This window comes from Pipistrellus hanaki (genome assembly GCF_964339955.1).
Source record: "Pipistrellus hanaki genome assembly, chromosome: 11".
NCBI classification, from domain to species: domain Eukaryota; kingdom Metazoa; phylum Chordata; class Mammalia; order Chiroptera; family Vespertilionidae; genus Pipistrellus; species Pipistrellus hanaki.
Window position 1 is genome coordinate 68626112 of NC_140513.1, and position 26097 is coordinate 68652208.

Below are 26097 nucleotides of genomic sequence, written 5' to 3' on the forward strand. Positions count from 1 at the left end.
AAAGAGTGTTTTGCTTCCACCTCCAGCCCTAGTGCGTAGACTAGCTTAAACTAAAGCTTCTGTTATTTCTATATGCTTGGTTAATCTTTCATATTTAATCTTTTACCTGTCCACAGTATTTGACAGGAATCAGGTTGACCTAGCAAATAGGTTAACTTGAATATTGTAAAATCGAAAAAGGAAATCAAATGTTAAAATCAGTTCTAATTTGGACTCATGGTTACATGAACTATAGGTGGTGCTCCCACAGCTGGTACCTGTACCTAACTGTCTAGTGCTGTCAGAGCTCTGCGCTCTTTCTTTCTTTCTTTCTTTCTTTTTTTTTTTTTTAAGAAAGAGACATTTTAATATATTTCATTGATTTTTTTACAGAGAGGAGAAGAGAGGGATAGAGAGCTAGAAACATCGATGAAAGAGAAACATCGACCAGCTGCCTCTTGCACACCCCCTACCGGGGATGTGCCCACAACCAGTATACATGCCCTTGACTGGAATCGAACCTGGGACCTTTCAGTCCATAGACCGATGCTCTACCACTGAGCCAAACTGGTTTCGGCATGCGCGTTCTTTCTTAAGGGCTTAGGAACACAGGTCCCCAGCTCCTTATTTTCTCCCTGGCCTTTTGATTAATTAGCTTGTGCCACATAACAGCTTTGTTTTATTTTTTTGATCTCCATCTTACCACTTTGATTTCTTAAACTTGCTTTTCTCTAGAACTCACTATTCTGCCAGTAGACTCAGGCTTTAAACATTTATCAAATCTACCACCAAATTCTATCAAGTCTTAGCATCTCTTATTTAGGCATTTGTTTTCTTTTTTTTTTTTAATTTTTATTGCATTTTTTACAGAGTGGAAGAGAGAGAGAGAGAGAGAGAGAGAGAGAGAGAGAGAGAGAGAGAGAGAGAGTTAGAAACATCAATGAGAGAGAAACATTGGTCAGCTGCCTCTTGCACACCCCCTATTGGGGATGTGCCTGCAACCAAGGTACATGTCCTTGACCAGAATTGAACCTGGGGCCCTTCAGTCAGCAGGCCAACACTGTATCCACTGAGCCAAACAAGTTAGGGCTAGTCATTTATTTTCATTCCAACAACATTTCCCTAGTTTCTCGCCTCTTCATTTCAGTAACAATATCCTAATTGGTCTCTTGCTTATGCTCTTTCCCCTCAGCCTGTGAAGTTCTCTCTCCTCTCCCACAGGACTCTGCTCATCTTGCTCTTCTCTGCTCAAAGCATTGAGTAACTTCTCTTCTTTGGTGAATAAAATTTTATATCATCGACCTAAAATATCAAAGCTTCTAAATTTTCTCCTAACTTTCTTTAATCTAACTTTTCTTGCCTGGTTACCAGTAGGGAAAAATACTGATTATAATATTTATGTAGGTCTTCACCCACTCCCGCTTATTTTTAAATTGTTCATAGTGAAATAATTCCAGTTTGTTAAAAATTGTGAAGTTGTATCAAGTGTTTTCTTTTATCCTTTACTTATTAGCTAACACCTTCAATATCAATAGAACAATTAACAAAAGCAAATTATCAAAATGAAATGAACATTGATATATTAGACCTTTTTCAAATTTAACCAATTCCACTGATTTTTATTTCTAATCCAAAATACTGTTTAGAAGCAGACCCTGCATTTAGTTTCATACCTCCACAGTCTCCTATAATCTGAAACATGACCTTTATCTTTTTTGTCATTTATGACGTTGCCACCTTTTTAATTTTTAAAAAATATTTTTAAAAGTTTAAGTTTACATTTTAGAAAGGGGGGAGCAGCAATTTTCTTAACCACTTATTCATGCATTCATTGGTTGGTTTTTGAATGTGTTCTGAACCCAAAACCTTTGTGTTTTGATGATTCTCTCACCAAATGAACTACCCAGCCAGGGCTTGCCCTTATCACTTTTAAATAGTACAAACCAGTTATTTTTAAGAAATTCCCTCAATATCTACTGTTTTTTCATGATTCAGTTTAGGATCTACATTTTTGGAAAAAATGTCTCAGAAGTGACATCATACATACCCTTAGTCTGTCATCAGGTGGCCTGTGATACTGATAAGTCCCATTAGTTATGTTAACTTTGGTTACTAAGGTGATCTGGTTCAGGCTTCTTTATTGTAAAGTTGGAGTTTTTCCTTTCTCATTAATATTCTGTGGGGTGATGCTTTGCAAATATCCTGTTTTTTATACTTTAACTCAGTAGTTTTAGTATCCATTAGTGATTCTTGCCAGCAACAGTTACAGCTATAGCTTTTACCGAATGGTAACTTTGGTAGACTTGAAGGGCATATTAATAATTTGCAAATAACATTTTTATATGAGATGAGTGCCAGAAGAATCTGGTGCTTAATCTTACATAGTATGTTGATAGCAATATAGATTTACCTCAATCATTGATTGTTCTGTTTTCCCATAATCATTGCATGTGCTGATAAAAAAGTAAAACACAGCCGAAATCGGTTTGGCTCAGTGGATAGAGCATCGGCCTGCGGACTGAAGGGTCCCAGGTTCGATTCCATTCAAGGGCATGTGCCTTGGTTTCAGGCACATCCCCAGTGGGGGGTCTGCAGGAGGCAGCTGATTGATGACTCTCATCAATGTTTCTAACTCTCTCTCTCCGTTCCTCTCTGTAAAAAAATCAATAAAATATATATATTTTTTTAAAAGTAAAACACAGCCGAAACCGGTTTGGCTCAATGGATAGAGCGTCGGCTTGGGGACTGAAAGGTCCCGGGTTCGATTCCGGTCAAGGGCATGTACCTTGGATGCGGGCATATCCCCAGTAGGGGGTGTGCAAGAGGCAGCTGATCAATGACTCTCTCTCATCGATGTTTCTAACTCTCTATCTCTCTCCCTTCCTCTCTGTACAAAATCAATAAAATTATTTAAAAAAAAAAAAAAAAAAGTAAAACACATTGATTTACAATAACAAATATTCTCTACCAACTAATATTTATATTTTTTAAGTCTACTGTTACCAGACTTGGCCGATGGATTGACTTTGACAATGACTATAAAACACTCTATCCAGAATTCATGGAATCTGTCTGGTAAGTGTATTTGAAATTGTAAATATAATGAATATTCTTGTCATTCAGGGGTGGACAAAAACAGCTTTCCAGTTTTTCATAGAGAAAATACAACTAATGAGGTTAGTTGGTTAGAGCGTTGTCCTAATGTGCCACAGTTTCAGGTTTGATCTTGGTCAGGGCACATACAAGTATTAACCAATGAATGCTCTATCTCAATTCAATAAATTTTAGAAAATAAGGGAAAAAATACAAAATTAAATAATACAAGAATGAACTGTATTTTGCATACTTGTAACTATAAACCTACTTTTGCCCACCCATGTATTACATAGTAGAGTAATGATGGGTTTGTTTTGGTGTTCAAAGATTTAAAACTTTTAATTTTTTGTATAGCATTTTTAGGTTCATAGTAAAACTAATAGCATGGCACAGACATTTCCCATATGGCCTGTGCCCCCACACACATTGCCTACCCATTATTATGTTAATATAGAACAGTAGGTTTGTTACAACTGAACCTTCATTGACACATAATAATCACCCAAAGTCCATAATGTACTTTAGATTTCACTCTTTTTGAACATTCTATGGTGTGGTGTAAATGTGTAATGACATATGTATCATTTTAGTATCCTGTAGAGATTGGTCTTTGAGTCCCGGTTTAATAACAGACCATTTATATTTTTTATTCTAGTTAGTGTGAGCAGTTGTATGCACTGATGCAGAAATACCAGTGTATTTGATTACTGCTTGAGGCACAATCTTCTGGGGCCATTGTATATGACAAAATACGTAGATACCTTACTATCAAGAATCCAAAATTAACTAAATTCAAAACTAACCTCTAAAGGACACTAGAATAATAGATGCATGTCATTATACATTTACTCCAAAGCATAGAGTATTAAAAAAAAATAAATGCTAAAGTAAACAATGTAACCATGAAACAACGTATGTTGAATCTGATGTAACCCAAGGACTGCCTGAACTGAAATGTGCAGTTTTGCATAATTGGTACCTTACTGTACATTATGGTGTCAGTAATTTTTTCAGTCAACATTAAGTTACATACATGTTTCCACATCAACAGATTTTAGCACGTTTGTGTCTACATAAAGTCTCATTCTGGTCTGTTGTAATTTACCAGTGAATATTCAGTTGAAAGACATTGTGTTTTCATGTCTTTGGTTGAGACAAAGTGTATAAATAAAACCTGGCATAAATATTTGTCTTTGGGGAAACAGAATTTTGGTTATATAATTAGAGGCCTAGTGCACAACATTTGTGCACTGGGGGGATTGAGGGGTCCTCAGCCTGGCCTGTCCCCTCTCAGCCCTGCAGCCCTCAGGGGCGGGAGGGGACCTGGCAATCAGGAAGGCAGTGCCTCCATAACACCTCTTCTGCTGCTACTGCCAGCAGCGCAAGCCATGGGCAAACCTGGGTGGCTGGGCAGCCGCCCTCTGAGGTTTGCCTGTGCCTTGGGCCAGCCCTAGGTGGCTGGGCATCCAACATCCGAGGCTTGCCTGCACCTAAGGTGTCAGCTGGGCAGCTGACATCTAAGCTTGCCTGTGCTTTGGGCCACCCTGGATGGCTGGGGCCAGAGGGGGGTCCAGCCTCACTGTGTGCCTGCCACTCCCCGCAGCCCCCCAGGCTGGGCTAAAAGGACTGTGGGACTCCGCGGAACGCACAGGGAGTAGTGTGGCCACACCGGATGCCTGCCACCCCCCTAATGAGGCTGAAAGGATTGTAGGACTTGGGCGGAGGTGAGGGGACTGGCCACTGTCATCTTTGTGACAGTGTGATGGTCAATTTGCATATTCCCCCTTTATTAGATAGGATTCTAAAATGTCTCTTTGCTTGATAGGTGGGTCTTCAAACAACTTTATGATAAAGGCCTTGTTTATAGAGGTATGAAAGTCATGCCTTTTTCCACTGCATGCAACACTCCACTTTCCAACTTTGAATCTCATCAGAATTACAAGGTATGTGAAAGCTCCTTGGGCATTAAGTTACGTACATGGAAGGTAAATGGTGTGGTGACTACAGTAATAGTCCCAATGTAGAGCCTCAGCCTAGGGAGGCTTGGTAATTTCATCATTCATCCTGCCTGTTGGTAATGTTGTCAGTCACTGAACTAAGGCTCTTAGAAATTTAAAAACAAGGGGTCTCCCCCCCACCCCCTCCTACCCCATGAGATTTGTACGAGGGGTACTCAGCGTTAGGAATATTATAGAAGGGGCACACATATGTCAAAAATTTGGGAAACACTGCCCTATACTGAACATTGTTGACAATTGTAAGGCAATGCTACTAAGTGTAACTGGCAATCAATGGGTCTGTGCTGCCTGTCACTACTTGAGCCAATTAAGCAGAGAGGACTGAATCATATATGAGCGTTTATTACAAAGATGCCGACAGTAAGAGAGAGCAGCAGGTCCTCCACAAAATTCTGCTCTGCAGCCCCCATAAGCCAGTTGCTTCCAGAGGGTAGGACAAGGATCACTTGGGGAAGCAGGGATTACAGGCCTGGGGAAGTAGGAGGCTGGGGTGGGACTCCGTTGTTGGGGAAACTAGGCCATTAATCTTTCCCATGAGGATAGGCAGTTCCTGAATGAGAATGCTTCCAAGGTTGACTCCTTGGGCCTGGGGGCATCCAACTACTAGCAGTCCTAGTTAACGGAGCATGGTTAATATTTCCCACAACCAGAGCTAGTCCTCAATGTTCTATTTTTGCCCCTAACGTAAGTGCTTGTGTAATACATTGCCTTGTGACCTTAGGAAACCTATGGCATCATTAGCCGAGTCTATAGCAATTTCTCAGCTCCATTGTCATCTTAAGGGATCACCACCATTCTTCAGTCCATTGACCATAATGTCATTATACAATGTGTAATTGTTAAAGCTTTTAAAGTATACTAAAAAATACATTTGTAATTTCTTGATTTGTATTTTTTTATAAATGTGGCAAATGGTTTTTTAAAAGCTTAATTTACACTGAAAATCTATTTCTTTAGTATTATTTTCTTTTTCTTCAATGTCCGTTGTTAGGGATTTTGTAAAAAATAAAATAAAAAATACTTTGTCTCATTTTATTTGAGGATGTTCAAGATCCTTCAATATTTGTTACCTTTCCTTTGGTGGAAGATGAAAATATATCTTTGGTTGCTTGGACAACTACTCCCTGGACTCTGCCTAGTAACCTTGCCCTCTGCGTTAATCCAGATATGCAGTATGTAAAGATTAAAGGTAAGTGTGCGTCTAAAGACTTATGATTAATATGGATATGGTAATTGTTAACATTTTGGGAAAGAATAAACATTACTTTTTTTTTTGTGGAGTAAACAATAATCTATAAAAGAGTTTTGTTTAAATTTCTAATCTGTTAAAGAACAATATTCAGCCAACTAAATTTGAGGGTCTAATTGGCTTTGATAAGTGGGCAACATCCCATCTGTAAGTAGAAGATTGCTGCTAAGGATAGTACAAAATTATGCATTTTATAGGAAGAGGGGTGAGGCAAGGAGAGTTATTAGGGAAAGAAAAGAAAGGATTATTTTTAGACTGGGACATCTGTTTGGTATGTGAGTATTTTTTGAGGAAGCTAATAGCAAAGGTATTTGTCTGTTTGTTTGTTTGTTTATTTTATAATTCAGATTCCCTCCTTTTCCTTTGGGGTGGATATGGTCAGAGTCTATAGCACAGCCAACCTCATTGAGTTGATCAGAAAATTCCATACTTGTTGATTAAGATGGTTTTTGGGAGAGGTTGAGACAATTAGGTCAAATAATAAATCTGGGTTTGGTATCATGGGCTTTTAGCATGAATGAGGCCAGTTTGGCTCTGTGCTGCTTTTTTCTTTGGCAGATTAAAAACATAGCATATAAAAAAGTAAATAGAGCAGATATGCTGAAACTGGTTTGGCTCAGTGGATAGAGCTTCAGCCTGCGGACTGAAGGGTTCCAGGTTCAATTCTGGTCAAGGGCATGTACCTTGGTTGCAGGCACATCCCCAGTAGGGGATAGGACCTAGTGTTGTTTCCTAGGATACCTGCTGGGAAAGAGCTGTTGTTGGTGCAGAGCGTGGCTCAGGTGTAAGGAGATGCTTCTCCGGTGTACATGTGATAATAGCCATTCTATAGTGAGCCTGACAGCCTTCGGGGCTATCTGGCCGAGAGTTCAATCATGTCACTCCTCTGCCTTTATACCCCTCTTGTACTTGGTGGAACATGTGTCCTGAGTTTTCTTCAGAAATGTATACTCCACTTACATTGAAATTCCTTTGATGTCAGAGTTGGTGAGTGTCAGATTAATTATAGCAGTTAATGAATATATATGTATAATTTTTTTTTTATTGATTTCAGAGAGGGAGAGAGAGAGAAACATCAATGATGAGAGAGAATCATTGATTAGTTGTCTTCTGAATGTCCCACACTGTGGTTCAAGCACACAACCCCGGGAATTTGCCCTTGACCAGATCAAACCCAGGACCCTTCAGACTGCAGGTTGAAGCTCTGTCCTCTGAACTAAACCGGCTAGGGCAGTGGACAGCAAACTGTGGCTCTTTGGCCCCTTGAGTGTGGCTCTTCCACAAAATACCACGTGTGAGTGCACGTACAATGCAATTGAAACTTTGTGGCCCATGAGCAGAAGTCAGTTTTCGTCCTGGACGAGTCTATTTTGAAGAAGTGGTGTTAGAACACCCAACGGGCCAAAGAGCCGCACGTGGCTCTCCAGTTGCAGTTTGCCGACCACTGGGGGCTAATTATAGCAGTTTTTTAATGAATTGCAGGGGCCTTCACAATGATTCACAGATTCTCATTTTTGTTACAGTGTATGTTATATGCTCTAGTAGAGTGGTCGGCAAACTCATTAGTCAACAGAGCCAAATATCCACAGTACAATGATTGAAATTTCTTTTGAGAGCCAAATTTTTTAAATTTAAACTTATTCTAATGCCACTTCTTCAAAATATACTTGCCCAGGCCGTGGCATTTTGTGGAAGAGCCACACTCAAGGGGCCAAAGAGCCGCATGTAGCTCACCAGCCACAGTTTGGACCACGGTTCTAGTAAATTCTTAGATATGTCATACTTCATAGATAGGAGTTTAGGTTAGCCTAAGCTTTGGTAATGCAATTTGCCAGTATCTATTAAATTTTAAATATTGACGTATTGTTCAGCTTTTCTATTTCTCGGGTTATATAATTCATTTTCAATAAGGGTGCAAATGTGTGAACAGGATACTATTTGGTAGGAGAAAATAAAGATTAATTCACTTTAAATGGATAGAGCTGCCTGCTGCATTTTATGCTTTGTCATATATGTAGAAGGCAGTGTGTCCTACCTCTATTGGCAGTGCTGCTCCGAGTTCTGGGCATGCTGGTTCAGGTGGCCTGCAGTAGAGCTGAGCTGAGCCTTTAGGAAGCCACAGTCTGGCTGTCACTGAAGTCCTCTTTTTCTGTTGCTCTTACAGATGTTGTAAGAGGAAAAACATTCATTTTAATGGAAGCCAGATTACCGGCCCTCTACAAATTGGAGAGTGACTATGAGATCCTTGAAAGGTAAATATACAAATCATTGGTTTATGCTTGTGTGTCTTTAGTTTAAAAAAAAAAAAAAGATACTTTCTTACCCAAAAGTTAATTATTCAAGTTTAGCTTTAAGTATATTACCATTTTAAATACTAAGTACTTAAGTACTATTTTAAGTACGAGTATGTTTGGTAACCTGTGCCAGCATTAATGACTAAGGAACAAGTAAACTAGAAGGCAGTGGTGACTTCATGTGGGTGCAACCTAATTTCATTGATAATTTAATTCTAATTGTGAGTTTGCGTTCCTCCTTTTTCCCTAGATTTCCAGGTTCCTCTCTCCGAGGCAAGAAATACAGGCCCCTGTTTGACTATTTTGTGAAGGTGAGCTTAGGGAGCACTACCACAGTGTTCTCCACCACCCTCTCTGGTGCTGATCACTGGACCAATGGAATGGTAGCCTGCGTGGGCTTCGCATGGCCAGATTGTTCTGTTTCCCTGAAAGTGCCTGAAGCAACATCTTCTTTAGGGTAAACAGGGTTCAGTTCTGTTTGTATTGCCTTCTTCTTCTTCTTCTTTTTTTTAATTATAATAAATAAATCTTTATTGCTCAGATTATTACAATTGTTTCTCCCTTCTCCCTCCATAGCTCCCTTCAACCCTGTTCCAACCCTACCCTCTGCCCTTATTTCTCCCCGTTTTCCTCATCCATAGGTATATGATTTTAGTCCAGTCTCTTCCTGCACCTCCCACACCCCTTTCCCCCTGATAATTATCAATCCACTCCCTTTCTTTGCCCCTGATTCTATTATATTCACCAGTTTATTCTGTTCCTCAGATTTTTAATTCACTTGACTTTTAGATTCACTTGTTGATATATATGTATTTGTTGGTGATAATTTTTATCTTTACCTTTTTCTTCTTCTTCCTCTTCTTAAAGAATACCTTTTAGCATTTGATATAATATTGGTTTGGTGGTGATGAATTCTTTAGCTTTTTCTTGTCTGTGAAGTTCTTTAGCTGACCTTTAATTCTGAATGATAATTTTGCTGGGTAGAGTAATCTTGGTTGTAGGTTCTTGCTATTCATCACTTTGACGATTTCTTGCCACTCCCTTCTGGCCTGCTTGTAACTTTCTCTGTCTTTTGCCCTTGGCATTTTAATTATGATGTGTCTTGGTGTGGTCCTCTTTGGATTCCTTTTGTTTGGGGTTCTGTGTGCTTCCTGGACTTGTAAGTCTATTTCTTTCACCAGGTGGGGGAAGTTTTCTGACATTATTTCTTTAAATAGGTTTTCAGTATCTTGCTCTCTCTCTTCTGGCACCCCCATGATTCTGATGTTGGTATGTTTGAAGTTGTCCCAGAGGCTTCTTACACCATCTTCAACTTTCTGGATTCTCTTCTTGCTTCTCCAGAGAAGTGTCCTTTGCCTCTTTGTATTCCAAATCTTTCACTTGGTTCTTGTGTTCCTCCAGTCTGCTCTTGGGTCTCTGTATAATATTTTTTATTCCTGTCAGCATATATTTAATTTCTAGTTGGACCTTTTTCATATCCTTGAGGGTCTCATTAAATTTATCAGCCTTTTCTAGGAAATTCTTGAAAAATCCTATAACTGTGGTTTTGAACTCTATATCCAGACTTTTGTTCTCCTCCATTTCTTTTGTTTGAGATCTCTTTCCTTGTCTCAGTATTTTCGCTGCTTCCCTGAGTTGGCTTTGTGTGCTTGATGTCCTGTATGGTCTGGTGGGTCAGCCTCCCCAGTTACCTGAGGTAGACATTCTTGGTGCTCACCTTTGTGTACTGCCTTGTTGTAGTCAAGTCTTGATTGTTGTTGGTATCACTGGGAAGAATTAACCTGTAGACCTATTGGATGTGGGTATCAGCTGTGTCTACTGTGGGATACCTTCTGTATTGGAGACAGTCTTATAGGATCAGACTTGCAAAATTGCAAAAGCCTCTGAGCTCAGCTTGGATGGGGCGGAGTGTCTTGGCTTCCCATCAGCCCTGCCCTTGTGCACGTGCCTCAGACCTCTGCCTTCCAGGGATCCCCAGAGTTTCCGCCTGACAGTCCGGATTACCCTTGTAAGAGCGTGGCTGCCCCAGGGGCTCCCCTGGAACTGGGTTTCAGTGCTCAGTGCAGTTTGAGCTGGGGATTCAGTACAGTTAGGAGCCTCTGACTCCTTCCGTTATGGAGAGGCTGCAGCAACCTCCGTGGTCAGGCCTCTCTGTGCACACTCACTCCCGCGCTGCGGCTCCCAGCTCCCCCTGCGTCTCCCAGACTCTGAGTCTCCAGGTGTCTTTCTCTTCAGTCTGAGCTTGGGTCCACAGGGTTTTAGCCGAGGCTGGGATTCATTGCAGTTGGAACCTGAGGTTCAGTGCAGTTGGGGGCTTCCTTTTTCCTCCCATCAGCCAGGCACTTGGCCGCCCTTCCTCTCTGCATGAGCATCTCCCTACCTCAGTGCTCTGCAGCTCCAGATCCGATCCATGAGCCTCTCTCCTTTCTAGTTTTGGATTTCCTGCTCAGCCAGCCTTCCTGTGGTTTTGGATGATGTCCATTCTGTCTTTTAGTTGTTATTTTGAAATTGTTGTGCGAGGCAGCAGTTTAGGTGCTTACCTAGGCCGCCATCTTGATTCTCCCTGTATTGCCTTCTTGTAATAATTTTAAAAATAGTTTTCTCAAATTGTGTAAGAAGTCACTTACATTTCCTAAGATTCACTGTGTATATATTTATTGTTTATGGTCTGCTTATTGCCAAGGAAGAGGAGGGATTGTTGTTGGCTATTTATAAATTTAGGACAGTGCTCGGAATAGACTGTGTGTAAGGTGAACAGTTTACTTCCAGTAAGTGGATCAGGTTAGTCCTTTAAACCTGGGCACCTCAGCACAGCCACACAATAGACACTTGGTTGTCTCTCTGAGGAGTCACACAGCTGGGTTTGGGTTTTATTTGTTCGTTTGTTTGTTTTGCTTTTAATATATTTTATTGATTTTTTTTTTACAGAGAGGAAGGGAGAAGTTAGAAACATGGATCAGCTGCCTCCTGCACACCTCCGACTGGGGATGTGCCTGCAACAAGGGTACATGCCCTTGACCCTTCAGTACGCAGGCTGATGCTCTTATCCACTGAGCCAAACTGGTTAGGGCTCAGAAAGCTGTTTTATGTGGTTTTCATTTTCTGACAACAGGATTTGCAGCTATAGTTGCAAACTATATAATCACCAACAAAACAACAAGGTCAACAGGAATTGATACTTATTTATAGGTCTTAGAGCAAGCATGTCTTTTATTTAAACGAGGCATGTGGCCCACTGGCTGCTGGTCATCCAATGAATGATTTGACATGCTTGTCATAGAGTAAAATGATGCGTAACGCCCTCAGAACTGACCTAGCTTGTTATATTATGTAAGAAACATATTCAGCCGAAACCGGTTTAGCTCAGTGGATAGTGTGTCGACCTGCAGCCTGAAGGGTCCAGGGTTCGATTCCAGTCAGGGGCATATACCTTGGTTGCGGGCACATCCCCAGTAGGGGGTGTGCAAGAGGCAGCTGATCAATGTTTCTCTCTCACTGATGTTTCTAGCTTTCTATTCCTCTCTTCCTCTCTGTAAAAAATCAATAAAATATATTAAATAAAAAAAAAGAAAAAAGAAAAGAAAGAAAGAAATATATTCAGCATGGCATAGAATTAGCAATAAAAAAACTGGCATTGCGGCCCAGGATAAAACATGTGCTCATCTCTGTTTTCAATGCAGGGGTGAGTTTGGTTAGCGCAGGTGACCTCTGCCATGTGGACTCTGTCCACAGTATTGCTCACATGTTTCTTTCCTTGAGTGCTTCCCCATGTTTTTTTGTCTCCTAACTAGCAGCCCTTTCCCTCATTACATGTCGCTCTGGTGGTTATCCCTACGTTTTGCCTCATCTGGTCCCTTCCTGTGAGGCTGTAGTCATTTCGTTTGCCAGCGCATTCCTCGCCAGGTGCTCTCCACTTGGCATGAGGCAGACCTGCTTCCTAGTCACATCCCCTAACCTATCTTTTGCCTCAGTCAATCTGCCCCTCCCCCCCTTCTGCCTATCTTTTCATTACATTCTCCTTCTTTTAAAATTTGCTTCACCTTTCTGAAATGGCCTGTATTGGATGCCATCTGCAAAACAGTGTTTTCTGAAGTGTCTCTTGGTTGTCTTCAGAATAATACCATTATTGCATTCTTTTCTCATGTATCTTAACATATTTCGTGTGTTTTTGTTTGTCTTAAAACTCTGCCACTAGGTCAATTACTTCTCAACTTTCTGAACTACAGGCCCTATTTAGAGCCTGAGGAAAGCTAAGACCTCTCAGAAAATGCACATGGACACTCTCGATAGGAGCTTTGGGTTAAGTCAGTGAAATATGCACTCAGTATATAGATGATAAATAAGATCTACCTGATTCATTTAGTTAACTTCCTGAAATTTCTGGGACCTTCTGTGAATTTTAGACAAAAGCTACAAATTCTTTGACTTAGGACAAAATCATCTGATGTATATCTAAAATACACATGCTCTGCCGAAACCGGTTTGGCTCAATGGATAGAGCGTCGGCTTGGGGACTGAAAGGTCCCGTGTTCGATTCCGGTCAAGGGCATGTACCTTGGTTGCAGGCATATCCCCAGTAGGGGTGTGCAGGAGGCAGCTGATCGATGACTCTCTCTCATCGATGTTTCTAACTCTGTATCTCTCTCCCTTCCTCTCTGTACAAAATCAATAAAATATATATTAAATAAATAAATAAATAAAATAAAATAAAATACACATGCTCTGAAATATTAAATGGGAGCTGTGAGAGTATGTGGGGGCAGCACTCTAGTGCCCTGTGCTGACTGCTGGCCAGCCGCAGCAGGGCTTGATCCAGAGCTGCACCCGGAGAGATGGGAATTGAGTGTGGGGTTTTTGGGGTACAGTTTTAAGTAGCAAAATACCTGTGTTCCCTGAGGACACACGTGTTCTCTCCCTCTTTAAGTCTTCGAAGACACACCTCTCAGTTCCTGTCGCACCACACCATAAGCATTTACAGGTGATTTAGGTTACAGCAGTTGAAAATCTCTAGTTATTTGTCATGTTTACTTTTAAACAAGTGCCAACAGTTTAAGAGCTGTGAGGTCGTTGTCTGTATTTTGAACCAGAAGGCCTTATTTCAGGACCTGGCTTCATTATTGCTGGTGTGTGATTTAGGCAAACCATTTCATCAACTTTGTTCTGGGTTCTCCGAGAAACACAAATGCAACCAGAATTTTTTTTTTTTCTTAAATATATTTTATTGATTTTTCACAGAGAGGAAGAGAGAGGGATAGAAAGCTAGAAACATCGATGAGAGAGAAACATCGACCAGCTGCCTCCTGCACACTCCCTACCAGGGATGTGCCTGCAACCAAAGTACATGCCCTTGACCAGAATCGAACCTGGGACCCTTGAGTCCACAGACCGACACTCTATCCACTGAGCCAAACCGGTTTCAGAAACCAGAATATTTTTAAAACATGGAAATTCTAATACATTTTTCACTGTGTAGTTTTAATTCTGAAAGTCATTTCTGAACGTACTTTTTGCAAATGCAGATAGGTAAGAGAGCAAAGGGTTTTAGTTGGGCTAAAATAATTGACATCTGAAAAGAAATATTAAGAGATGAAGGTAGGAAAATAAGTCTGTAGCTTTATATGTACTAAACTATAGGGATTAAGGGCACGTGTTTTTTTTAAAAAATATATTTTATTGATATTTTACAGAGAGGAGGAAGGGAAAGAGATAGAGAGCCAGAAATGTTAATGAGAGAGAAACATTGACCAGCTGCCTCTTGCACACCCCCTTTTGGGGATGTGCCCACAACCAATGTACATGCCCTTGACCGGAATTGAACCTGAGACCTTTCAGTCTGCAGACCGACGCTCTACCACTGAGCCAAACCAGTTTCGGCTAAGGGCACGTGTTTTATTGTTGTTAGAAATGAAATCATATTAGAAACACACACACCCCCTTCTCCCCCAGGTTACAATGTCTGCAAATAGGACATAGAACTTGTATCCCTCGGCCCTCCCCCGTTTCTTTCAAAGTTTACGTTTTACAGCTGAACCACTTGAGAAAGAGAAGCAAAGTGTATGCAGAGATTGAAAATACACTTGACCCTCCAATAAGGCCCCGGTTCACTTATACATGGATTTTATTTAACCAACCATGGATAGATAACAGTTTTTTTGCATTCCCAACTGCAAATTGAAAACATAGTTTTCAATTTACGGTTGGTTGAATTCAAGGATGGGAAGGGCCAACTTTAGTGTCAAAAGTTACACTCAGGTTTCCATTGTATGGGGTTTGGTGCCCCTAACCCCAGCATTGTTCAAGGGTTAACTATGTACCAGGAAGGGAATAATTTGAGGAGTATGTTTTTTGAGACTATGATAAATAGTATGCTGGGGGGAGGAATTCGGTCCAGGAGAAATAATGAAAAGCCCATTTTTTCACTAAAAAAGTTGGACATATTTCCTGCCACTTAAGATAATTATTTCATTTATTAGGGATGCATTATTCATGATGTGATGTATAGAACTAGTATGTTTCTTTCCAGTCTGAATTATTGCCATTTCCATCGCTGAAAATAATCTCATGTTAAAAGTTTTTTCGGGCTCTAAAAATGGTTATCAAATTATATTATGATATGGTATTGTTTCATCTTTTAATCCTTTTCTTTTCCAGTGGAAAGAGCATGGCGCTTTTACAGTACTTGTTGACAACTACGTGAAGGAGGAAGAAGGCACTGGGGTGGTGCATCAAGCTCCTTATTTTGGTGCTGTGAGTAGTATATATCTTACCAGTGTTATAAAGAAATGTCTTGTGTATTTGTGTTTGCCTGTGTGCATGCATTTTTTGTGTTGGTCACCACTCTTGATTAAGCCATGGAGTCAACCTCTTTTCAAGCTTATAAAACTTGTATCTGCAATGTCTTTTCACCCTGAACTGATTTCTGAAAGTGGCGGGCTAAGGACATTTGGTCTTCAAAGACATGCTGTGTTTTGATTCATTCATATTTGATTAACATGAGACTTTGGTCTATTTTTTAAAATATATTTTATTGATTTTTTACAGAGAGGAAAAGAGAGGGATAGAGAGTTAGAAACATCAGTGAGAGAGAAACATCATTCAGCTGCCTCCTGCACACTCCCTACTGGGGATGTGCCCACAACCAAGGTATATGCACTTGGCCAAAATTGAACCTAGGACCCTTGAGTCCGCAGGCCGATGCTCTGTCCACTTGAGCCAAAGGAGCCAAACCGGCTAGGGCACTGCTTTGCTCCTTATGATGTACAGTTCTTTGAGTTTTGATGGGGGCATGCAGTCACACAGTCACTTGATAAATCAAGGTTCCCATCACCTCTGCTGTGCTGTTCGCTAAATGCTATATGTTAAGAAGGGAGAATTTGACCTCTCTTTTCAAGGTGGAAGAGTGTGCTGAATTTAAAATTTTGCCCAAAGTAATTTTATGAACATGTAATCCTTTTTTCTTTAATTTTCTTTTTGTTTTCCTTCTTTTTCTTTCCTTCTTTTCCTTTTTCTTCTTTTTCCAAAATGTAATTCTTTTAATATAATTTGTATATGAATAAAAGAGTTTAGGGATTAAGGGCACATCTTTTAGACCAAATCAGACCTCATGTTAAGTCAAAGCTCTGCAATAAATTAGTTGACCTGTCTAGATTTTCTTTTCCTTTCCTGTAACAGGGTGTTACTACCTTCCTGTCTGGAGACTTGGAAGGATTAAATGGAATCTTCCTGTAGAGAGTGTTTCTGTAGTTTGTGACGCTCGAAGAGTGTACACACTGCTGCGAGTGCCGTGTGCACTGGGCCCTATAGCTTCCTCTCAGCGTGGTCGTTTTGTCTGTGATAGGAGTGAGCAAAGTAAAGATAGTATAAGTCCTTATGTTTACATCACCCAACTATCTGTATTATCAGCATTTTGGGAATTCTGTTTCATCTATCTTAATCCCTCACCTTCCCTCATGGTTTTAATTTAGACAGTTTTGGAGCAGATCCTGAATACCATATCTTTGTCTGCAAATACTTCTGTACATATCTTTGATTGATAATAAATTTTATTTTTCTATTTTTATTTATTTTTTTAAACCTCACCCAAAGACATGTTTTTATTGATTTTTAGACAGAGGGAAAGGGAAAGAGAAAAACGGATCAATTGCCTCCTGTATACATCCTGATTGGGAATTGAACCCACAACCTTTGGTATACACTCCAACACAGACATTTTGTTTTTATTATAACCACCATGCTAATGAACCCAATAAAATGAATGACTTTAAATCACCTAGAACCTGTTCACTATTCTAATTGGGTGGGAGCTCTATTCATCTCCTGCCACAATCACATCAAAATTACAACTAAATTCAGAACCACCTGAAGTCTAGCTGTATGGGAGTCCTACAACGAGAGTAGAAGCTACACCCAGATAGTAGGAGAAGTGGAACTGCAGGCCAGCTGGTCCCATTCCCCATGTGTCAGGTAAAAATTCGGAAGGATATCGCCTCTGCAGAGGTCCTGCTCTGAGGAGTTCTCAACCCCTCACCAGACCTCTCAGCCTATAGGGTTCTGGTTCCAGTCCTCATAACTTCTGGCTTTGAAAACCAGCTGGAATGAAGGGAAACTATGGCAGCCGGACCCCCAGCTATTCTTCTTAAAGGGCCAATGTGGACCAACTCAGACTCACTCTGTGATCTCCAAGCATTGAGGCAGCAGTTTGAATGACAGCAGAAACACACAGGCCTGGCATCAGTGTGAGAGCTGTGGGGGCAGCTTTTTTCAAGACAGAAATGCTGGCAGAGGCCAGTGTTCCTTTGATGAGCCTTCCCAGCACAGAGTCTTACAGGCATCATATCTGAGACTCTGTCAACCTGGCTATCAATGTTTCTCCATACCTGGTGATTTTTCAAGGCCTACCCAAGCGATTTCCAGTGGCTTATTCATACCAAAAGCCTATATTGGCTCGTGCTTAAGAATTTCCTAAGATTTCTCAAGCAGCATCTGACTTCACTGTGCCCCATACCTCTCATGAAGTGGCCCCAAGCCCCGACACTAGCAGTAGTCTGCCTTGATTTCCAGAAGCTTGATTTCACTTGGGCACGTCTAAGCCTAGCACAAGTAGCAGCCAACTGCAGACAATCTTATAGCTCATACTCGGTGGTCCCAAGCAGAACACAGGCAGTGGCTGACCTTAGCCTGTACCTCTTTGGAGGCCCCAGAGCCAGCACACCCAGTGGTCACCTTCAGACCACATCGAAGCACCACCAACCAACCACCTCTACAAGCAACATACTCAAGGGGTAGACTCAGCATGTACCAGAGCCCCACTGAAGTAAGTCCTGCTCTTTGGAGTGATTTCCTACACAGTTGATCCTGCAGTAGTTGGAGGTTGCTGTTCTGTGGTCGCAGCCAGTCTTTGTAGTTGGTCGGCCTAGGGATAAATCCTTCCCATTGACATGCCAAGAGCCATCAAAGCTCAACTATAAGAGGATGGTGGCACATCCCCACAGCAGGGGCAGGGTACACCTCATGGGCCCAGCCTGGGTAATAGGAGAAGCTGTGTTACTGGATCCTATAAAACCTCTACTACATGAGGCCATTCTACCAAGCTTGAGAAACATAGCAGCCCGTTTAACACATAGAAACAAACACAGGGAGATAGCCAAAAAGAGGAGACAAATATGTCCCAAAGGAAAGAGCAGAACAAAACTTCAGAAAAAGTAGTAGACAAGCAATCTAGATGCAGAGTTCTAACACTGGCTATAAGGATATTCTGTGAACTTTCATCAGCATAAAAAAGGGCCAGTCAGAAGACAACACCAACTGAAATACTGAATAAGTAACTCACCCTGACCAGTTTGGCTCAGTTGATAAGAGTGTTGGCCTGTTGACTGAAGGGTCCTAGGTTCGATTCCGGTCAGGGGCGTATGCCTGGGTTGTGGGCTCCATCCAAAGTTAGTGTGCAGTAGGCAGCTAATCAGTAATTCTCTCTCATCGTTGATGTTTATATCTCTCCCTTTCCCTCTCTGAAATCAATCCTACATAATAAAAGAGTAATATGCAAATTTACCATACCTCTGCTGCACTTACAAGCCACACCCAATAGCCAATCAGGAGCGAGTATGCAAACTCAGCCAAGATGGCTGCTGCCACAGAAGGAGCAGGAGGCTTGGCTCCGCTTAATGCTATAAAGTTTCAATTGTAGTAGGTAAATAATTTCCAGATACCAGGGCCTCTGCTTGGGTCATGGTGTGTGTGTGTGTGTGTGTGTGTGTGTGTAGGTGTGTGTGTGGTGTGGCCAGCCTGCAAACCACCACAGGCCCCACACCACAAGGGAATCCCCACCCTAATCCAGGACACTCTTCAGGTCAAACCACAGCCGTCCTCCACCATGCACCAGGCCTCTATCCTATCTAGTAAAAGAATAATAGGTGCCAAAACCAGTTTGGCTCAGTGGATAGAGCATTGGCCTGCAGACTGGAGGGTCCCCGGTTCAATTCCGGTACGGGGTTTGCAGGAGGAGGCTGATCGATGTTTCTCTCCCATCAATGTTTCTGACTCTCTATCCCTCTCCCTTCCTCTCTGTAAAAAATCAAAATACATATTTTTTAAAAACGAATAATAGGCAAATTGATAGTCACTACAACACACAAGATGGCTACCCCCATGTGGTCAAAGATGTCTGACCCCATGTGGACACAAGATGGCCACCACAAGATGGCTAGCAGGGGAAGGCAGTTGGGAGGGATCAGGTCTGCAAGGGAGGGCAGTTGTGGGCAATTGGGTCAGCAGCAGAGGGCAGTTGGGAGGGACCAGGCCTGCAAGGGAGGGAAGTTAGGATAATCAAGCTTGGAGGGGAGGAGGGCAGTAAGGGTGACCAGGCCAGCAGAGGAGGGCAGTTGGGCACAAATAGGCTGTAAGGGGAGTGGTTAGGGGGTGATCATTGGTCATTATAGAATAGTCCTGGGTGTGCAATGAACAGGCAAAAGCAGTTAAGGGCAATCAGAAAGGCAGGCGAGCAGTTAGGAGCCAACAGTCCTGCATTGTGAGAGGATGTCCCAGATTGGAGAGGGTGCAGGCTGGGCTGAGGGACAATCCCCTGCCCCTATGCACAAATTTCGTGCACCAGGCCTCTAGTGAAAAAATAAAAATATATTTTAAAAAAAGAATAAGTAATGGGATTAATAGTAAAGTAGATGAAGCCCAGAATCAAATCAGTGATTTGGAATAGAAGGAAGAAAAAAACTCCCAATCAGAACAGCAAAAAGAAAAAAAGTACAAAATTAAGAATATAGTGTAAGGAAAGTGGGCCAACTTCAAGTATATCAAATGTTCAGTTTATGGGGGTGCCGGAAGATGAGAGAGCAACAAATTGAAAACTGGTTAAAAAAAAGAAAGAAAGGAAACACCTCTAATCTGGTGAAGGAAATACACATACAAGTCCAAGAAGTGCAGTCTCAAACACGATGAACACAAGAAACCCACACATCATAATTAAAACACAAAAGGGCAAAGAATCTGAAAAGCAGCAAGAGAAAAGCAGTTGGTTAACTACAAGGGAGCTCCCACATGACTGTCAAGCTGATTTCTGTACAGAAACTTGGCAGGCCAGAGGGAGTGGAATATTCAAAGTGATGAATAGCAAGAACCTACAACCAAGATTACCCAGCAAAGCTGTCATTTATAATTAAGGGATAGATAAAAGAGATTCACAGATAAGAAAAAGCTAAAGGAGTTCATCACCACCAAAACCAGTATTACGTGAAATGTTAAAGGATCTTTAAGAAAATGAAGGAAATAAAAGATAAAAAACAGAACAATAAAATGGCAATAAATCCATATTAGCAGATGAATCTAAAAATCCCGTCAGGCAGAACAGACACAGTCTCATAAATACAGAAAATATTTTGTTGGTTGCCAGATGGGAGAAGGTTGGAGAATTGGGTGGAAAGGTGAAAGAATCAAGTACAAATTGGCCCGGCTGCAGTTGCTCAGTGGATTGAGCAGCATCCCATGGACCAAGAGGTCCCCGGTTCAATTCCTGGTCATGGCATAGCCCAAATTGCAAGCTTGATCCTGTGTTGGGCGAGCAGGAGGCAGCTGATGGATATGTCTCTCTCATTGATGTTTCTATCTCCCTCTTCCTCTGAAATAAATAAAAATATATATATTTTTAAAATGTACAAATTGGTCATTATAGAATAGTCCTGCGTGTGCAATGTACAGCATAGGGAATATGTAGTCCACAATACTTGAATAACTGTACGGTGTCAGATGGGAGGGAGATTTATCAGGACTTAGTTATGTCATGTCTCATTTCTGAGGTGTACACCTGATATTAATATATAATCTACATTATCTGTACATATGACTATTTGTCATTTACTGTAGTAATACTGTACCTTATATATCTGCCCTGAATACCAGGCAGATTAATGTTAAAGACAATCAGATCTCTGACTTGCAGCCTCTAAACCACTTTATGTAGAGATTTCTTGAGAGCCCTCCCAGGTGGCATTTTGCCAGGTGATACACCATGTGACCTCTGCAGAGTCGTACTTCTGCATGACCGTGACCTGTCCTTTTTTTTTTTTTTTTTAATCTTTATTGTTCATATTATTACAAATGTTCTTTTTTTTCCCTCTGTTGATCCCCTCCACCAGGTTCCCATTCCACCCTCTGCCCTTTCCCCACCCCCTATTCTCCTCATCCATAGGTGCAGTTTTTGTTCAGTCTCTTCCCGTACCCCCCACTCCCCTTTTCCCTGAGAATTGTCAGTCCACTCCTCTTCCATACTTCTGATTCTATTATATTCACCAGTTAATATTGTTCATCAGATTTTTTTAAATATTATATATTTTATTGATTTTTTACAGAGAGGAGGAGAGAGGGATAGAGAGCTAGAAATGTCGATGAGAGAGAAACATCGACCACCAGCCAGACATTCGGCTGCACTTCCTCTCGGTGCGTGAGTCACCCTACCTCAGCACTTAGCAGCTCCCGATCTGATCTGTGAGCCCTCTTCTTTCTGGTTGTAGATTTCCCACTCTGCCAGCTTTCCTGTGGTTTTGGATGATGTCCATTCTGATTTTAGTTGTTGTTTTAAAATTGTTGTGCGAGGCAGCAGCTTAGGTGCTTGTCTAGGCCGCCATCTTGGTTCTCTCCGTGACCTGTCCTTGTGCCATTTTCTCACTTAGTGATAGATACTCATGTATGCAGGGGTCTGTGAAATAATGGCTGGTTAGACAAGGCGAGATGATAATCCTCTGCCACTATGATGCTCTGTTAAATTCTCTGTGCAGTCTTTGAATTAACTTTCATTGGGCGATAATTACAGTGATGAGAGGTTCGTATCAGAATACAGAAAATTATTCCTGTACACCTCCCTCCCCATACTGGTCTCTGACTGGTGACTCATAAAGCAACTTGGTGACCTTGGGTTAGTCATTGCTGATTGAAAACTGCACTGCCTCCTCATACACTTGAACTGTTTTATTGTGATTCCCCTTCCCCCCAGGATGACTATCGGGTCTGTATGGACTTCAACATCATTCAGAAAGATTCTGTCCCTGTGTGCCCTGTGGATGCTTCAGGCTGTTTCACAGCAGAAGTGACGGATTTCGTGGGACAGTATGTGAAGGTCTGTGACTGTAAGGCATAGAAAGGTGTTGATTTCATCCGGCTGTTTTTACTAATCAGTTTTTATCAAAAGGCTTCCACATCTGGGGGTTTTTTTTGTTTGTTTGTTTTTGTTTTTTTTAGAAAGCTGCTTGTTTTGTTTGGCTTCAGCACATAAAATCAGTAAAGGTAGACTTATTATTAGCTGCATTTGAGGGTCTAGTATCTTCAGAGGAAGCAGGCTGTAGTTTCAAGGAGTTGGGAAAAATGGACTCTGACTGGTGACTCATATAGCAACGTTGTGACCTTGGGGTAGTCATTGCTGATTGAATACTGCACTACCTCAGTGATATGGCATGTATTTTAAAAGTGCGTGCAGTTACGTGTATTATAAAATACAGTTGCATCATGTATATAATACATTTGTTATTTGTGTCTTTTACTCATATAAAGGTATCCAAATACCAGATTTTATTAATAAATACTCAATTATATCATGTTACTAAATACTGGAGGATATTTTAGTAGCTACATTTTAATTTTTTAACAGGATGCTGACAAAAATATCATCAGGATGCTGAAAGAGCAAGGCCGACTTCTTGTTGCCAGTACCTTCACTCATAGCTACCCTTTCTGCTGGAGGTGAGGAGGGGACTGATTGAGCCAGAGCTTTCGATTTGTGTATATTTTTTGTGCCACTCCATCAGTTGGTGGTTTCCATCTCATTTGTATTCTTTAGAGCTTGTGTTTGGATACTACCTTCTTGCTCAAAGGAGAATGTTATGAATGCATACAATTATTTCTTTTCTCAGGAGTTGTGTTAGAAATACAGACACAGACTGTAAAGAAAAAACCTAGTTCTTCCCTATTTAGTCTCTTGTTTTTTTGTTGCTGATTTGTTTTTAAAATATATTTTTGTTTATTTCAGAGAGGAAGGATGAAGGAGAGAGAGATAGAAACATTGATGATGAGAAAGAACATCACCTGGCATGTGCCCTGAGTGGGAATCAAACCGTGATCTGGTTCATAGGTCAACCACTGAGCTCTGCTGACTGGGCCCTACTTGTTTTTTTATCCTGTGATCTTTACAACTTAAATAAAACATTTCACTTATGACATTTTTCAGTCCCCAGATTGTAGATGTTTTTCCTAGAGGTATCATCAGGTCCCAAGGATTAATCCCTGATAGACAGATCGGCTTCAGTTCAGAGGTTCCCTCTGTCCCCTGCATGGGTCGGTTCAATTCATTTGCTAGTCAGGCTGAGAATTCCAGGAAACATTTATTGAAGGATGCAGGTAAGCAGCCTTATGGAGAGGTTTGGGAGGGTCCTGTGGGAGAGCATGTATCACATGGAGTTGAGGTGTGTCACCCTCCAATGTATGTATTCATCAACCTGGAAACCGTTAACCCCTGCACTGGAAGATTTTAGGCTTCACCACAAAGGCATGGTCAACCATTAACTCTGTTGTTGGCCCTTCTCCTCCTCAGCAAGATGGAGACGGCTGGAATTCCAAGCTGTCATGGCTTCGTCTTTCCAGTGGCCAACCCTTATCCAGGGGCTTACCCAGCATCACCTCATTAGAACAAAAGACACTCCTGTCACCCAGGAAATGAGAAGGGTTTCAGGAACTCTGTGCCAGGATCCAGGGGCAAAGACATATGTGCATATTTTCTATCACCCTACAGGGACAAAGATATTTTGTGGTGGGAGTCACATTTCTTTAGGATGAGAAACATCTCTAAAATTTTCTAATGGAATTAAGTGAGATGTATGTGATAAGTTTTAATACAAAATTATAAAGATTTGGGTGAAATGGAATCTTCCATGGTATGTTATGATCTCATTCTTCATTTTTGCCAAGTGTGATATCTGTTTTTCAATGTTTTTATAAATTTGAGAGAGGAAGAAAGAGAGACGGGGGAAGCGGGGGGAAGAAAACAAACATCAGTCAGCTGCTCCTGTAGGCTCCACTGGGGAATCAAGCCCAAAACCAGGAATTGAATTTGTGACCTCTCAGTACATGGATTGATGCTCACCCACTGAGCCATACAAGCTGGGTGAATATGGTATCTTTTCTGGACAGCTGTCCCACATCAGGATAACTATGTATTTTGTCTTGTATTCTTTTACTAGCTTGCCTTTCTGGGGTTTGTGGAGGGTGCTGACCAATACTGAGGATGTAGACTTTGGTTTTGCAGAAGGCCAAATAGCTGGTGGTGACATCAGTGAGACACTAAAGGTGCCTGCACACCTTCTGACCAGCCGCACCTCCATTCTGCTTTCCTAGGTCGGATACGCCCCTCATTTACAAAGCGGTGCCCAGCTGGTTTGTGCGGGTTGAGCACATGGTGGACCAGCTGATGAGGAACAATGACCTGTGTTACTGGTGAGCAGTAAGATGTGTGTCTTTAGAATGTTCTTTGTCATATAGTTAGTACTGGTTTGCACTCCCCCAAATCATAATAATTTTAATAGCCATCATTTATTATATATTGTAGTAACATCTATTTTTATTTCTTTTTAGGAAACTAAACAATTTAAATAAGATATAATAAAGTACCATTTTTTTATTATAAGGCATATATATTTTTTTAATTTTATTGATGTTTTTACAGAGAGGAAGAGAGAGGGACAGAGAGTTAGAAACATCGATGATAGAGAAACATTGATCAGCTGCCTCTTGCACACCCACTACTGGGGATGTGCTGGCATCCAAGGTACATGCTCTTGACCGGAATCAAACCTGGGACCTTTCAGTCTGCAGGCTGACACTCTATCCACTGAGCCAAACCAGTTTCGGCTTTACCGTTTTTTTAAAAGCCAAATGGAAATGAGAAACTGCTGTTTGTTCATTTTACAGAATTGGATGACTGAAAAACATCTGGCTGTACTCTTAGTGTTCATTAGCCTTAAATAACAGTCATTTTCAGGGTAAACGTTTGTTTATGGATCTATCCACCAAAGCCGTTTATGATGACAGTTGGCTCTTAGAAAACACTGGAGTTAGGGGCTCGAATGTCTGCCTAGTCACAAATCTGTGTGTAACGTAACAGTCGGCTCTCCACATCTGTGATGTCCCAGCCTTGGCATTGGCCCTAAACAGCCCAGGTTTGAACTGTTTGGGTCACTTGAGAAAATTGGCATATAATTGGACTCTTGTAGTTCAAACACATGTTCAAGGATCAGCTGTACTATATACTACTTGTGATAGTTGGTGAGCTCCCAGACTGTGGTCTTGTTCAGGCCGCTGCACTGAGGGGACAAAAGCTCTTAGCTGATAACGATTGAAAAGAAGTTTTACTCGACCTGTTACAGCAATGAAGGAAGACTGGATTTATGTATGCAAAAGCATGTTTTTAACTGAGAGTTTGGAGTGCAATCAGTATTTTTAACTCCTGATAAGAACTGAAAGACTGCATTTGATTTTGGAAGAATGGGGAGCATCTCAGGGCAGTAAAAGGAAGTGCCTGTAGCTTTCTATTTTTTTCCAGCGAAGTGATTCTGATTTCTCAAGTAAAAGCTGTTCTTTCATTTTTATACCTAGAACACTCTAGTTCTCCCAATGTGTGATGTGCTGGATATGGAATACCCATTGTCCTGTGGGAGGTGCCGGCCTCTAAACTGACATTTATGATACAGGACTAGGGAACCCTAACTTGGTCTTAAACTTGTTAAGTTTTTCTGCAATGCTGAACCTCAAAGGATAGGTGTATCAATCTGAGACAAGAGAAATTCGGGGCAGGAGTTGCTGATGTGAGTTCCGCCAGGGAAGGTTATCACAGAAGGGCTGGTGCTAGCGAGGGCACTGAGGTGAGCAGCGCATTTAAGGAACTTCCTCATTGCAGAGCCCAGTGCACAAT

General features: G+C 41.3%; 1 protein-coding gene across 2 annotated transcripts in view; it reads left to right on the forward strand.

The window, feature by feature from the left end:
• Positions 1 to 26097, forward strand: part of IARS1 (isoleucyl-tRNA synthetase 1) — an 86696-nt gene that overhangs the window by 8693 nt on the left and 51906 nt on the right. For both annotated transcript variants that reach the window (XM_084899004.1, XM_084899003.1), the window contains exons 5-13: positions 2972 to 3054; positions 4901 to 5018; positions 6135 to 6282; positions 8507 to 8594; positions 8887 to 8947; positions 15288 to 15383; positions 22135 to 22257; positions 22786 to 22877; positions 24525 to 24623. In XM_084899004.1, the coding sequence (XP_084755130.1) occupies positions 2972 to 3054; positions 4901 to 5018; positions 6135 to 6282; positions 8507 to 8594; positions 8887 to 8947; positions 15288 to 15383; positions 22135 to 22257; positions 22786 to 22877; positions 24525 to 24623 (908 nt within the window). The remainder of the gene's footprint in view (positions 1 to 2971; positions 3055 to 4900; positions 5019 to 6134; positions 6283 to 8506; positions 8595 to 8886; positions 8948 to 15287; positions 15384 to 22134; positions 22258 to 22785; positions 22878 to 24524; positions 24624 to 26097) is intronic.